Genomic DNA, 16,681 nt, shown 5'->3' on the forward strand with positions numbered 1-16,681 from the left:
ACGCGGGCCTCTCACTTTTGTGGCCTCTCCTGTTGCGGAGCACAGGCTCCGGACGCGCAGGCTCAGCGGCCATGGCTCACAGGCCCAGCCGCTCCACGGCATGTGGGATCTTCCCGGACCAGGGCACGAACCCGTGTCCCCTGCATCGGCAGGCGGACTCTCAACCACAGCGCCACCAGGGAAGCCCAGGAGCAGTTTCTTAAAAGAGTTGTCTAGGGCTAGGGCGGGAGAGGCCACAACAGTGAGAGGCCTGCGTACCGCAAAAAAAAAAAAAAAAAAAAAAGAGTTGTCTATACTGACAGTCACCAGCTCCTTTTCCTTTTATTTTCTCTTAATCCACGTCATTCAGGCTTTCTCGTACCAATCTACCAAAATTGGTTTTGTTTTTTTTTGCCATGCCACGCGGCATGTGGGATCTTAGTTCCCTGATCAGGGATCGAACCGGCGCCCCATGCAGTGGAAGTGTGGAGTCTTAACCACTGGACCACCAGGGAAGCCCCAAAACTGTTTTTTTTTGTGTGTGTGGTACGCGGGCCTCTCACTGTTGTGGCCTCTCCCATTGCAGAGCACAGGATCCGGACGCGCAGGCTCAGCAGCCATGGCTCACAGGCCCAGCCACTCCGCGGCATGTGGGATCTTCCCGGACCGGGGCACGAACCCGTGTCCCCTGCATCGGCAGGCGGACTCTCAACCACTGCGCCACCAGGGAAGCCCCCAAAACTGTTTTTGACAAAGTCATTCCCCCTTGTTAAATCCAATGGTCATTTTCAGTCCTTAACTGACCCCACCCAATCACCAACATTTGCCGGAGTTCATAATTCCTTCCCGGAAATACTTTCTTCAGTTGTCTGCCAGGATACCTCACTGGCTGTTCTTTCTCAGCCTCCTTTACTAGTTCCTCTTCATCTTTCCCATCTCTAAATGCTGGAGAGCTTCAGAACTCAGTCCTTGGACTACTTCTCTTCTCTGCCTAGACTTTGACTCCTTAAGTGATCTCAGTTAGACTCACAGCTTTAAATACCCAGTAACATCCACGTTTTTATCTCCAGCTTGGACTTCTTCCCTCAACTCTGGAGTTGTATATCCAGCTGCTCTTTCTTTCTTCTTTTTTTTTCTTTTTGGGCTCACCATGCAGCTGTGGGATCTTAATTCCTTGACCAGGGATTGAATCCGGGCCCTTGGTAATGAGAAGGCAGAGTCCTAACCATGGGACCACCAGGGAATTCCCCAGCTGCCCTTTCAACATCTCTACTTGGAAATCTAATAGGAATCTCTAATTTAACATATCTAAATTAAAACTCCTGCACTTCCTTGGTGGTGCAGTGGTTAAGAATCCTCCTGCCAATACAGGGGACATCGGTTCGATCCCTGGTCCAGGCAGACCCCACATACTGCGGAACAACTAAGCCCGTGAGACACAACTACTGAGCCCACGCACCACAACTACTGAAGCCACGTGCTGCAACTACTGAAGCCCATGCACCTAGAGCCCGTGCTCCACAACAAGAGAAGCCACCACACCGCAACAAAGACCCAACACAACCCAAAATAAAAAAATAAAAATAAATCAACTAATTAAAACTCCCCATTTTCCTCCTCAAACCCACTTTTCCCTAAGAAATCACCTTACCAGTAAATGGCAATTCCATTCTTCCAGTTTTCAGGCCAGAAGCCATAAAATCATCTTTGACTCTTCCTTCATATCCACATGCAATCCATCAGAAAATCATGTGGCTCTACCTTCAAAATATATCCTTAATTTAACCACTTCTCATCACCTCTATTAATACCTCCCTACACTAAGCCACCATCATTTCTCACCTGGGTAATTCCAATATTCTCCTAATTTCTCCCTGCTTTTGCCTCAATATAATCTACTCTCAAGAAGGTAGTCACAGTGATCCTTTAAAACATTCATCAGTGTTACTCATCAGCTCAAAATCTCCAACAACTGCTTCTTCAGCATAAAAGCCAGGGCCCTTAAGAGTAGCCCTTTACAATCTGGACCTATCATTAACTCTTTGACTTCACTCTTTTCCCCCCCTTGCTTACTCTCTTTTACCCACCCTAGCTCCATGAACACATTAGAAATATTCCAGTCTCAAGACAGTTGCTGTTGCTGTGCCCTCTATCTCGAATACTCGTCTCCCAGAAAAATGCGTGGCTCACTCCCCTCACCTCCTTCAGGTCTTTACTCAAAACTCACTTTCTCAAGTTATCCTTTTTTTTTTTTTGGCCTTGCCACATGGCATGTGGGATCTTAGTTCCCCAACCAGGGATCGAACCTGTGCTCCCTGCAGTGGAAGCGAGGAGTCCTAACCACTGGACCACCAGGGAATTCCCCCATCAAGCCATCCTATTTAACTGTAGCTTCCTCCAATAAAGATATAAAAATAGGGCTTCCCTGGTGGCGCAGTGGTTGAGAGTCCGCCTGCCGATGCAGGGGACACGAGTTTGTGCCCCGGTCCGGGAGGATCCCACATGCCGCGGAGCGGCTGGGCCCATGAGCCATGGCCGCTGAGCCTGCGTGTCCGGAGCCTGTGGTCCGCAACGGGAGAGGGCCACAAGAGTGAGAGGCCCGCGTACCGCAAAAAAAAAAAGATATAAAAATAAATAAATAAACTGTAGACTCTCTAGCCTCCCCACACTTCAATCCTCTTTCCCTCCTTTTTCTTCCTCACAGTTATTACAGACTGACATACTATATATTTAACCTTTTTTTTTTCTTATTTACTCTCTGCGTCCCCAACAAGCCTCCTGAGGGCAGGAATTTGATGGTTTTATGTACTGTTTAATCCTCAATGCCCACAACAATGGCTGGCACACATTAAGTGCTCAATAAATATTTGCTGAATAAGTGAATCCATGCCACATGGATAAACCACCTGGATTTCTTTATTTAAAAAACTAAGGACACTTGAATGATTGCTTAGAAGAAATTCCTCTTCTAAGTTTATCAAGCAGAAGAAAAGTGACTAAATAGCTGTTGTTTGGTAAAAGCAAGGGATATTCCTAGGATTTCAACAGTTATCTCTATTTCACATTATCTCCTAATCTTACTTCCCCTTCTCCGTAGCGGACTCAAGTTACTCTAGCACTAAAGAGGAATAAGTGGTCAGGCAGATCTATGACACAAAATGGCATCCTTCTGCTCACACCACTGGTTTCAAATGCAACCCAAGTTAGGAATAACTCAACACAGCTCGGGGGGCAGCAGGTAAGATTGTTCAATTTCAGTTCTCTAAGGACAAAGTCACGTATCATTTCACAATCCAAACAACTAAGTGGCCACTAATGGGATGGCAGAACCTTAGCACAGACTCTAAGAGCAATGCAATTTAGGAAAACAGTAAAAAGATGGTGAGATATGTTTACCGATTCAGAGAAAGAGTGGAAGTTAAGTGTCACTAACGAAACTGGGAAGGAGATGAAGAGAGGAGTCTGGGTACCTCCGGAAGTGAAAGAAGCGGCAAGCCACAGTGGAATCATCTTGCTCTTGTTCCTTAAACTTCCGATACCGCTCCAGGCGGCACTCACGACACTTGTGCAGATGAGGGGCTACATTGATGCACGACCCATCCTGCAGGAAGGGCTCTCCGGACTGCTTCAGCTTCTTCACTTTGCTCACATCTTTCAGCACTGACTGGCCAACTGTGGCAAGGGAGGGGGAGAAATGGTTGGTCATGAAAGGTTTAAATGAGACTCAATAATATAATCCTCCTGGGAACAGTCACTTGTCCTGACCTGAGTCACTCCTCCTTGCACTGAATGGGCATGAGCCCATCAGGTCTATCCTTGACAGAAAAGGAGCACAGGGAACAAAGGCTTCAACTAGGAGTTAAAGACCATGGAGAATTTGTGGGAAGTACCCCATGACAACAAAACAACTCTGAGCATGGGTGAGGAAAACTCAAGACAGCAGAAGCCTCTTGCCACTAGCCCCTCAGGATATGACTGTTCTACTAATCAAGAACTCTTGGGGTTCCCATGGGATACCAAATCCTAACAAGAATGGCGACTTTTACCATCAGACTTTCTCTTAGACACTTGCCCTTATACAATTTTGGACCATAACCTCACTCCATAGGAGTTAATGGCTTTTGGAAGAGGTGTTAAAACCATATATATGTGACAGAGAGGAGCAAACTGAGGAGTGGTTCGCTTTGCTTCATCAACTCTACTAAAGGCTGCGATGTAGGGCTTCCCTGGTGGCGCAGTGGTTGAGAGTCCACCTGCTGATGCAGGGGACACGGGTTCGTGCCCCGGTCCGGGAAGATCCCACATGCCGCGGAGCGGCTGGGCCCGTGAGCCATGGGCCGCTGAGCCTGCGTGTCCGGAGCCTGTGGTCCGCAACGCGAGAGGGCCACAACAGTGAGAGGCCCGCGTACCACAAAAAAAAAAAAAAAAAAAAAGGCTGCGATGTGAGAATGAAGACTAGTACTGAGTAACTTGCCTAAGTAAATAAAAGAGGAAGGGCCAAAGGCAAGAGAAATACACAAGAAAAGAGTTCCTGACCAAAAATAACAGACTATCAAGACTTTTTGGGATTATCATTACACAGGACACATACCCCTCTTACAGTACTGGTATAGATCAATCCTGCCCTGAACCAGAAGGTCTGATGAGGGGCCCCTACTGTGCCCTTTTGACTATGTAATTCTATGAGATTATAGAACTTTCCATCAAAGAGAGGGCCTCTGCTGCCCAAGAGCACAACAAGCATTTAAAGCTAGTGCCAGAGCCAAGCCCATGTATAAGCCCAGCAGGATCACCTTTCAAGGGGGCAGTCCGAGGCCGGCCTTTGGGGGCCTGCTTCCCTTTGCCTTTTCCCAGCAGCAGCTCAGCACTGCGCTCCCCATTGGGGCCCAGCTTCCCCATCAGGTGCTCCGGAATCCCCTTTAGGCCGGTCTTGGCTTGCAGCTGCTCCTCAGAGTCGCTCAAATCTGACAGGTCGCTATTGGTACTGGAGTCCGAGTCTTGTCTGCAAGCCAAGCTTCGCTCATCCAGTGAGAACCTTTTCACAGCTTCAAAAGGAGCTTTGTTCTCCTGCGAAAAATCTGCTGGGGAGGACAGAAAGCTGCCTGAGTGTCTGCCAAAGACGTTACTGAAGGTTTTAAGGAGAGGATTGTCCTGCTGCCCAGGCCCCACAGTTGGTCTCTCCTCTGTGGGGCTAGAGGATAGAGTAGGCATCTCAATGGGCTGGGTGAGGCTGCTGGTGGGTGAACTGGACCGGCCATTCCCCATGGCAGAGAGGCTTGGCCCCCCAGTGGTAAGAGCTGAGCCCAGAACACCAGACACCAGTTTGGAGGAGTCAGTTGTGATGAAAAGGGTTTTCTTCTTTGCTAAAGATGCTGAATCTGTAGAGGAGTGAGACTCGGGCCAGCTGGGTGCTGCCTTGGAGGTGACAGTGGTAGCAGAGGAAGAGCTACCTGATGCCTGAGATGCAAAGCTGCTGAAAGGGCTATGTTCAACTTTCTCCACAAATGCCAAGAAAGGGTTAGGAGGCTCTTCTCGGGACAGTTTAGGGGGCTGTAAAAATAGATTTTCATGACTGTCTGGGGTGCGGGCATTTAGGAGGCTCCGTGGGAAGGCTGGCGTGAGGGTGGGCATGGACTCTGCAGGCACTTTCCGATCCACAGAGCTTCCAGCCTTAGAGCCTGATTTACTGTCTGCTCCAAGAGCGGATCTTCCTTTACATAGGCTCTCAAGGCTTTGTTTGAATGAGTCTCGACTGGAGGAATCATCAGCCAAACTCTCTGAAACAGTAGTGAAGTAGTTACTGGTGGGTAAAGTTTGGGACATGCATTGAAAAAACAAGTTTTTGGAGAGATCAGAGTCTTTCTGAGACTCTGGTGCAGAGCTACAGCCAAAAGAGAAGCCCAAAGGTTTGTTCTCTGTAGCTAGAACCCCATTGGACTGGCTCCTTCCACTTCCAAAAGTCAAAGCTTGTGATGAACTCGGGAGAGATGCTCCAAATCCAGAAGAGGCCAGAACAGAATTTCTTGAATTCTGAAAAGAGAGAAGATAGCCTGAGTTAGTGATGCTGGCTTCTCTTGACAACCTTAAGATATCTTCTTGGACCTAGGCCAACATTTCCTGTGGGTCAATCAACTTTTCTCTCCTACAATTCCAGGAAAACTGTTCTTATACCTATATTTCACCAGGGAAGAAAACTGCCACAGACAGCACAGGGGGATCTTTAGCAAGGTAAGCTAGAGATGGCAGGATGAATGATATCCTGCCATTCCCTTGGTTGTTAGCCAACTGGTTGTCAGAGCACTTGGAGGCTGTGTAGGCTTCTAAGTATCTATTTAGAAATGAAGACTCCACCAGGAACTGAAGAAAAGGGCTCCCCAATGGACATCAGCTTTTACTCTGAAATATAGTGAAATATTACTAGTGACCCTGTAATATTCATCTATCTCAAAGACCTTAGGGGCTATGGTTAAAGTTTCAGTTTATTTAAGCCATTGCAAATTGCCCATCTTACAAAAGCGACTTCAGCCCTATGACAAGCCCACTGTACACTAAGGAAAAGTATTTTCTTTATTAGTCTGAAACTCACCAAGATGGACCCTTTTGGAATTTGGCCATTTATTTTTATTTATGGGTCCAAGTCAACCTAAAAGTTGAAGTATCTGTTTCAATTAAAGTTAGACCTAAAGGTGCTAAATTAAAGAAGGCACACCAGTTACTGAACCCTTCTGTTATCATTAGGATCTAACAAGTCTCCAAAGTGGAAAACTGTAGACACTGATACACCCACCAAATAAAAGCATTCAGCATAACAAATTGGAGAATGAAAAAACACTTTCTTTTTTTTGATACCTTAAAAATGCTAACTTCTGCATTTGAATAAAGAAGGATGTATACATAAAGAAGGGTTAGAATCACTTTCATATGGTATATTACACACCCATATATGTGCGTAATACAGAGAAATATCCACAGGTAGGTATGAGCACTTATGTAATACTTGGAAATAAAAATTATTCCATGACTGCTTAATGGATATGGAGTTTCTTTTTGGGGAGAAGAAAATTTCTTTAACTAGATAGTGGTGATGGTTGCATAACACTGTGAATGTATAATGCCACAGTACTGTATACTTCAAATGGTGTGAGTGGTAAATTTTATGTTATGTGTTACTTTACCATAATTTAAAAAAATTTATGCCAGATAAATGAAAGGGTGTTGTTAAAAAAAGGCGGGGGGCTTCCCTGGTGGCGCAGTGGTTAAGAATCCGCCTGCAAATGCAGGGGACACGGGTTCGAGTCCTGGTCCAGGAAGATCCCACATGCCGCAGAGCAACTAAGCCTGTGTGCCACAACTACTGAGCCTGCGCGCCACAACTACTGAGCCTGCGTGCCTAGAGCCCGTGATCCGCAACAAGAGAAGCCACCGCCATGAGAAGCCCATGCACCGCAACAAAGAGTAGCCCCTGCTCGCCACAACTAAAGAAAGCCAGAGAGCAGCAACGAAGACCCAACGCAGCCAAAAATAAAATAAAATAAATAAATTTATAAAAAAGGTGGGGGGAGTTTCAATATATTTAAGGTTTCCTTTAAATACGCAAGAGGAGTCTACATTAGGACTTTCTTTGGGGTGGCAAAGAGGCATGAGAACCAGGCAGACCACCTGTGGCTTGCCTCCAGCTGACATCTGCTACAGAGACTGCTTCAGTGCATTTAACAGTCAAAAACTTAGTTCATTCTTCTTTTCCTTCCCACTAACCGGCAACCAGACTTAAACTCCTCCAAATAAAGAGAATAGACAGACACAGCACTGATGCTATGCTGTTGTTTCACTGCCAGAATTTGGCCAGGAGCCTTGACACCTGCATGACTGCAAGGAATAAGCATAAGGATCTCAGGTTTCACTACTAAAGTTACTCTTTAAAAATAAATACACACATGAATGAAAAATAATTTGGATGGTCTTTCATTTTCTTCAAATGATTAAATTTCAAATCCTCTTCTTATAAGAAAGTGATGACAAACTGATTTTAACACACGTTTTAGGGAAAGAAGTTTCCTGGAGGGCTGTGTCCCTATTTCATGATGGAAATACCCATTTCTGTACTTTTAAATCATATTCCAAGAGAATACCTAGGCTAACACATTAGCAAAGTTACAGATACAGTCACAGAAGTTTCTCAAACCTGTTTGGAAAATGCCCTTTGATCCACATTTCATTTATTCAGCTTTGCCACTCCAAGAACAACAGCATTCAGTGGATCTCTTCTTGCAGAGTGTAGTATTTGGTCTATTTTGTAATCCTCATTTACATCTACTCTGCCTTTGACATGGATTTGATTTTAATCAACTAGCTAGTTGGGGATCTGGTAATGCTGGAATGCTGGCAAACTAACAGAGAACAAAACATGAAGAGTGCGAAATTTGCATTTACAGGCCTTCTCTTCTGCCTGGGCACTTCACCTCCCTCCCCAACCCTGCACACTAGAGATTAACAAACTGCATTTGCTAGGGAGGGGAAGAAGTCAGATGAAATGTATATGCCATGTTTTATATGGCACTGTTATACACTGTTATAAAATGATTCCATTTTAGGATGTGAGCTCCGTCAAGCAGGATTTCAATTCTTTGTTTATAATATACAGTACTTAGCACACAGTAGTTTCCCATACATAATTTTAAAAAAAATTAGTATTTTATTTGTGTTTCATATTCCAGCTTGAATTAACAGCCAGTTTGAAAAAAATATGACTAGCATCATAAATCATACTTTGGTGACCAAAATAAGAACCAAAAGACTATAACTGATTTTGACACTCTTTCAAATTTGACTGGGGAGCCAACTTGATGTTAACTTGTATTTAACAAAAGTTCCTTTTCAGCAACAATACATGCATGTAAGATAAAGAACATAGTAAACTAGATACTACTGTGATTAATTCCATCAAAATTTCCAGGTAAGGCTTACAAGATTAATTTAGGGGAAAAAACACCCAACCTTCCATGGTCATATCAAATCAAAGAAAGCAGCCCAGCCTCAAAGGAAAATATATGAAATGATGAAATAATTCCATCAAAATTTCCAGGTAAGACTTAAAAGATTAACTTAGGGGGAAGAAAAAACCAACCTTCCATGGTCATATGAAATCAAAGAAAGCAGCCCAGTCTCAAAGGAAAATATATAAAATGATGAACTGAAAACAGGGGTTTGGGTAATAGTAGCTTTCACATAGCCTTAATTACAGTGTTCACTGTTGCCAACACTATAATTCATTAACCTTGCCTCTCATAGGCCTGGTTGAGGCTCAACCACTACATGAACTAAATAGATAACTGAATTAAAAAGATTCCCCATTAGATCTATTTTAACAACTCATTAAATTGGGCTGTATAATCAGTTTTTGATCAGCCCAATTGTTCAGGTGACTTTTAAGAGCTGATAAAGTTTTAAAGATATATGCATTTGCCCAACGAGCAATAAAGGACTATCCACAGAATACAATTTAAGCACATCTCAGAAACACTCCTTCCCTGTGGCATTTGAGATGCTTTTTTAATGTGTTAAGAACAAAGTAGGGTGAAAGAGTGAACCCAAATCTTGCAAATCTGCCCCTGAAACAACTCACCTCTCCTGGGGCCTGCGACCAGCTGCCTTTCTGTTTTTCCGGCCCAGTCCCTGCTGCAAGGCCAGTGTCTGAGATCCTCACCGTGGTTGGGGTGGAGCTGGCGGTAGTGACCACAGCTGCTGAAGCCACCATACCCTGGCCAACTTGTTCCAGTGTTTTTCCTGCCTCTTTATTTTCGGCTCCACCCACCTCTGGGGCCAAAGGTGTCTGACCTGTGGCTGTAGAATATGGAGTGAAAGGTACAGGTGTGTCCCCACCTATGGGCTCATCCTGCACCACCAGAGTCCTGCCGTTTTCTTTGGTGTAAGTGGCAAAGCGAATGTTGCGGTTAATCTGGGGGACAAATGTAGTCGGTGGCTGCTTGGCTCTCTGATCCAGCCCTGGCTCTCCACTGGCATTCCCTCCTTTCCAGGGCCCTCGGCTTGCCTCACCTCCATCGCTCCCATTACTGTCTACTTCACCCCTGTCTCCTTTTAATTTCTTTGATGCAGGGTCACACCCAGAGTCCGAAGCACTTTTCCTCCTCCGGCCATCTTTCCCCTCTATGCTCTCTCTCTTCTTCTTTCCTTTGGAAGATTTTACTGCTTTTAACGTACCCCCCTACAAAACAAAATTCAAAAAAGATTTATTACAAGGGACTTTCCATCCTGTGAAAACCATAAACCATTAGCTCTTTCCCATCTCTAGAAGCAGACAATCAAAGCAGGTACAGATTGCCAAATTCCAATGCCAGCTCTAAGACATCCCCTTTTGTTAAAAAGCTCCAATCTTCCTGTGATTCAATTTATGCACACATATTCAAGATAATGGTTACTAAGAAGTTAACTCACTTGGCAAACCTTCCCTTAAATAAAATCCACTACTTCCTCAACTGGACTTTTTTTAGGATTTTAAAAATTTGTGGAATTTCTTTTACAAAATAGACTGCTAGGCTGGGAACTTATTTGCCTCTTGATGAAAAACAAAATCTGCTTTACTTTTATATTTATCTCCTTGTTTGACAGAAACTGGCATTTCAACTATTGAAAAATAAAATCTCTTCTATCCAGAAGTCATTAAAAACTGGTGACAACTTAACAATAGGAAAACCATGAGTCTGTGACCAGAGCAAAAGTGAGCCCAACAGAAACAAGTCTGAATTGCTCTTATGGACACTATAAAGACACAAACAATCTCCAGAGCTTATTTCAAAGCATTAGACAGGGAAAAGCTAAAAAGGCAGGCTACCATAACCAAACAACCAAATCTCTTAGCTCTTCCAGTAATTTTAGCCTATCACATGAAATCTTATTTGTGCCTTATTTGAGAGGTCAGACAACTTTAAAAGACACAGAATTAAAAGGGGGCAATTCCTATCTCTGAATAAAAACTCTTTCCCTGAGAAGGACAAGAGGACAGGGGCTTGGGACAGAGCTAACATTCTCTCAAGCAACTTATATCTGGAACAGTCTTAGATTGGTATCCCATCATGAAGCAAGTTTTCATTTTAGCTTCATTTAGCTAACTTTCAGACAGTTTTATTCAGATAACACGTTGGGGTGGCAATAAGCTAGAGACATAGTTATTTGGCCATTATTATTTACCAACTTGATTACTCTAGTCTTACTGCCCTTAAATACTTATAGATTCTTTGTGCAGATCTATCTTTGTTGTAATCATTATTATAGCTGTTATAACTGAAATTTCTTCAAATTTTACATTTCTTCTTGCCAGTTCTAGTTTTTTTTTTCTTCTTTTTTTTTGCTGCCTTCATTTCTGTCTTTTCTCCCTTAATTTCCTTCTACAAACCTTAAACAAAGCTCAAGATTTATTTGTTTCTCCCATGCTTTTGGTAATATTAATCTAAGTTTCTAAATCTTTCGTTCAAGAACTGTTTCTGTTTGTTAAGAATTGCTTTCAAAAAAAAAAAAAAGAATTGCTTTCATGTGATCCTTTTAAAACCTTTTTACCCTTTCTTCAACCTCCATCATCACCCAGTTTTCAGTGCTGTGAAGTACGGAAGTACAATCAGTGAAATCTCTCCTTTCTTTCTTGCTCACTCTTTTAAGGAGATGAGGTAACCATGGATCTCTAAGAAGGGTTACTGCAAAACTTGGCAGAACTGTCAATAATTGTACTTTGCTAGCTAAGAAGATAGTCACATCATGGCAAAGCTGAGAAGGGAAGAATCAACATCTGTTGCTGAAAACCACAGATCTCACCTTTAACTCATTCGGCCAACTTACAGAGCCTGGCTCAGAGCAATCTCCCTGATCAACAATTTACATGTATGCCCTACTTACAGTGAGCTACTCACATGTGAGTAGAAAGACTAGGACACTGAGACCAGTACTCTCTAGCTATACCTGGGCAGCTAAACAGTACCTGACATATAATAGGTGCTTAAAGAATGAATGAAATAAAGAAGGAAATAAAAGAGGGAGGGACCCAATATGGCATCAAAATAACAAGTGTTTTTCAGCCACGTAAACACAGTCAAGAGACTTATCCTATTTGTAATAATATAATATGTAGTAAAGAACTATTAAATGTAACCCTGATTCTTCTTTTCCTACCCTAATCTTGTTTTATCAAGCCAAAAATGACTGGATAAAGAAGATGAGGAAGAACTGTATACTCAGCAGGAGTAGCCAAGAGAGCAATACTACGCAGGTGCTAAAAGACTATGAGGAATATATGGACAGAAGGCTGTCCAAGTCAATGTCCTACTGAAGGAAACTCATACAGGATTCCTTGATTGGTTCAGGCACTGATATATAATGTATCTTTTTATGGGTTATGTTAATTCTCAATGAACCAAGAGTTGGCCTGATTCACAGTAATTATGGAGTAATCCACTGTGTGCTGAGCACTGAACTACACACCAGTTTGATTTGACTCTTCTTGGGATATGGAATTTCAGATTTCCTTGGAGCTCACTACCACCTAATGGAAAGAAAAAGAGGATGTAGCTTCTCCTCCATTTCTTATTACTGGGTAGGTCATAAATATTTCTACTGCTTATTACAGCTTTGTCTACTGTATCTTTCAAATATATCTGTCCTGAAAAAATGTAAGAAAAAAATAGGCCATGGATTTTAAAACAGCTAGGCAACATAGCCATGATGAAAAGGGTTTGCTCAGACTAGGTCTCTTTCTTGAGATTATCCTCCCTCAACTGGACAAGACCGTGGAGAGAGCAAGAAATGTACAGTGGTCAGAGATGAAACCCAAAGGGTATCCATGGATAACACACACATAAGGAAGTCTATGTAACAAGATAACGCAAGCTCATGAGTCTGCTCAGAGACTCAGTTCATTACTGTACCTCGCTCTGAGGCGCTGAATTATCCACCAGCATCACATGGATCAGTCTGGGATCTACGGACTTGATCTCACCACTCTACAGTAGGAGCAGGATAGAAGAAAATATGAAAAAAGGAAGAAAAAGATTTAATGCCTTGTCCACCAAAGACATAATTATGTATTTTTCTAATCTATGTAATTATCTCTATTTGTTTCTACTCCCCTGCTAGAATGAAAGCTCCATGAACAGGGATCTCTACTATTTCATTCACTGCCAGAATAGCAACATCTGAAACAAGGTCTAGAATATGGTAATCACTCAAATATTTGTTAAACGAATGAATGAAAAAATTTCATTCAATGCCCAAGTGCCCCTTTTAGGGATATGAATTTCAAATTCTGCATCTCTAAAACCTTCCTATTCTGAAATTAAAAAAACAAAAAACCTTCAGAACCAGTAATCATTAAAAGCACCACTCTACTATTAAAAAACAAAAGGTTTTGGGAGGGGCCAATTTGACAGACATCATCAGATTTAATGTGCATATTCTTTGACCTAGCAATTACACACTTAGGAATTTGTTCCAATAAATAATGTGAAACAGTATACAATGATATATGCCCAAGGATATTCACTGCAGCATTATTCGTATTAGTGAAAATAATACAAATTATTTAAACGTCCATCAATTTTAAATTAAATTAGTTATGATACATCCATTCAGTGAATAGTATGCATCTATTTTAAAAGGACGAAGTATTGATAGATTTCTATATATATTTACACACAAAGATGCTGACAATCTAAAATTAAGTAAAAAAGGTAAATCAAAGAACTATATGTATCATATGATCCCATTTGTTAATAAAGTATGATTTATATAGCTATCTCCTAAATGGACAATATATAAATATCATACACACACACACACACAGAAGATATTTGGAAGCATATGGAATATACACCAAACTGTTAATGGTGATTACCACTGTGGGGAGTAACATTTGCCTAGGGGAAGGGATGGCTTTCAATATCTATTTTATATATATGTGTATCATTTGAAATTTGTAAATGAGGATTGAATAATTTAATAAATAAAATTCAATAAAGAAATAACTAAAATCATTTATGTTTACATTACATGTGACTGCTGAGGGCAAGTCTGAAACCAATTCAAAGATATCATAAATACATACGTGTTTGCCTCAAAATACTCTGCTATTGTTTTTGTTTTTGGCTGCACTGTATAGCACGTGGGATCTCAGTTCCCCAACCAGGGATCAAACCTGCACCCCCTGCAGTGGAAGCAGTCTTAACCATTGCACCATCAGGGAAGTCCCCAAATATTCTTGTTGTTTTGAGAGACAATTCTCCAGGTAGCTCTAGATGCTATGTTTTTTTCTATTTATTCCTTTAGAAACAATTCATTTTTCAGTATCTAAGGGGGAGTGGCATAAGTATTATAGAAGCAAATGCTAACTGATTAGATTTTTAAATACTAAACCTTCTGAATATGATAAAATAATGATAATACCACTTCACATTTGTATACCCTTTCATAGATTTCAAAGCACTTTCAAATACATTATCTTAGTTCCCAAAACATATGCTGTGAGGTCAGGGGGTGGTTACCTAATTAACTCTAATTTACAAATGAGAACACTGAGGTTAAGAAAGTTGAACAGCCTTTCTCAAGGTGATAAAATCAATAAGTGATAAAACCAGGGGGGACTTCCCTGGTGGCACAGTGGTTAAGAATCCGCCTGCCAATGCAGGGGACACACGTTCGATCCCTGGTCCGGAAGATCCCACGTGCCACAGAGCCAGTAAGCCCGTGTGCCACAACTACTGAGTCTGCGCTCTAGATCCCGCGAGCCACAACTACTGAGCCTGAGTGCCACGACTACTGAAGCCTGCACGCCTACAGCCCGTGCCCCGCAACGAGAGAAGCCACGGCAATGAGAAGCTCACATACTGCAACGAAGAGTAGCCCCCGCTCACTGCAACTAGAGAAAGCCCATGCGCAGCAACGAAGACCCAACGCAGCCAAAAATAAATTAAAAAAAAAAAAACAGTGACAAAGCCAGAGATGGAACCCAAGTCTTCTTACATGTAATGAAGTGCTCCCTTTTCCTACACCACCCTGGGTAAGGGGATGGATGGACCTCAGACAAAATAACACAGAGCCTCACCTCAGTTACAGACACCTCCATAAGACGGGTGATGGAGTCTTGATGGCTTACAACACCACAGAGCCAACTTTCTTCTCCCTCTGGCTGGTATACTTTGACCCTGTGACCTTGAACACTGTAGGGACCTAAAGGAGAGATTAGTCAGTATTGAGTATTTTTGGCTAAGCTGTATTTCATGATTGTTTCTAAAAACAGAAAGAAAATTATATAGTGTAAATACTTGGCACTTTTAATCTTCTTGTATGGAGCTGAATAAATGAGCAATTTCAGATTTACCATACACAGCAATTTAAAAACAAAACATAGTTTTTCCCAGAGACTTTTGTAAATTGTTTATTTGGAGATTTCTTAGAATGTCCCAGGCCTCCGATTCTACCTTATCTCAATCTTCCAATTCTAGAAAGTAATACAGGGAAGAGAAAATAAACTTACAAATCAAAAACTATAGGTAATGTGAAAATCTACTCAGATCTATCTGACATATACATTAAAAAAGTGGGAGGCCAGTAAGTTGAATGTACTATTTTGTTATGTTACCATAGGAATGATATATAACCATTTACACTTTGCTATCTGACTTTCATTACAGTAGGTGGAGAGTTCAATTTATGAGGTCTCCAGCCTCTGCACTAATAATAGTCTGAACAAATATAGCACCTGTCTTCCTAGGAACACAGAGTTTCAAAGATATTACTTTAGCAGCAGGTAATGTTACCCTGCAATTTCAGCTGGCCCTCCAAGAAGGACAGTTTCTCTCTCCTACATATCTTATACATTTGAGACTAGATAGCTAAATCACTGCTTATTTTAAATTATTATCTTTCAGAGCTACAATTAAGCTTAAATTTTCTATACATACTCATAAACATCTCTACCTCTCATTCTGTCCACTTGATTTTTTTCTCTCTGCTATTTTTCCTCACATTCTTTCCTCTTCCATACCTTTCCTTGATTATTAAACATCATTTTACCCTGATACTTTCCTTTCCCAAAGAGGCAAGTTTTCTTACCTTTACCTATTTAGATTTAGTTTGACAAAAGAGAACCAAGGATCTTATTTCATTGAAAAGCATGATTATCACAAGGGTCAGAAAGGACGTAGAGTAGATGTACAACACAAAGGGAAGGATAAATGAAGCAACAGTCTACCTTTTGCATAGAATCTTGGGCAAAATCTGTATGTGAACTGAAAAAGCTAATAAAACCTAGTAATTCTTTTTTGTTTTCATTCTTAAAAATTTACATGCTGTTAATGTGAATGAGTCTGTGGACACCTTCCTTTATGAACATACCTTACACTCTAAGTTGTTATTTGTTGTTGTTAACAGTCTTTAGAGCATACCTTATAGACAGTATGCTCAACAAGGGCAGAGACTTTCCAGTTCATGGTTATATCCTCAGTACCTTAACACTGTGTCTAGTACGAGGTTAGCACTTAATAAATATTTAAGAAATGAAAAAAAGAAAGACAAAATTGCATATTACGAAATGTAATACAAAAAGGAAATACTGGTCTGAGTGAGATCCTGTTTTTCCAATCTATTCTAGAGATCCAGCTAACTGGAGTTACTCTTGACACCACCCACAAAAAGAAGACAAGCA

General features: G+C 41.7%; 1 protein-coding gene across 4 annotated transcripts in view; it reads right to left on the reverse strand.

Moving 5' to 3' along the window:
• Positions 1 to 16,681, reverse strand: part of KDM3B (lysine demethylase 3B) — a 59,306-nt gene that overhangs the window by 23,514 nt on the left and 19,111 nt on the right. For 3 of the 4 annotated variants that reach the window (XM_027096291.1, XM_027096301.1, XM_027096318.1), the window contains exons 5-9: positions 15,080 to 15,204; positions 12,909 to 12,983; positions 9,602 to 10,201; positions 4,773 to 6,009; positions 3,450 to 3,651 (exon numbers count right to left, since the gene is read on the reverse strand). In XM_027096291.1, coding sequence (XP_026952092.1) covers positions 3,450 to 3,651; positions 4,773 to 6,009; positions 9,602 to 10,201; positions 12,909 to 12,983; positions 15,080 to 15,204 — 2,239 coding nt within the window. The remainder of the gene's footprint in view (positions 1 to 3,449; positions 3,652 to 4,772; positions 6,010 to 9,601; positions 10,202 to 12,908; positions 12,984 to 15,079; positions 15,205 to 16,681) is intronic. The other variant, XM_027096309.1, reaches the window with a different exon arrangement.

The sequence above is a fragment of the Aethalodelphis obliquidens genome, unplaced genomic scaffold (genome assembly GCF_003676395.1).
Source record: "Aethalodelphis obliquidens isolate GAN/ISIS:26980383/991018 unplaced genomic scaffold, ASM367639v1 scaffold4, whole genome shotgun sequence".
NCBI lineage: Eukaryota > Metazoa > Chordata > Mammalia > Artiodactyla > Delphinidae > Aethalodelphis > Aethalodelphis obliquidens.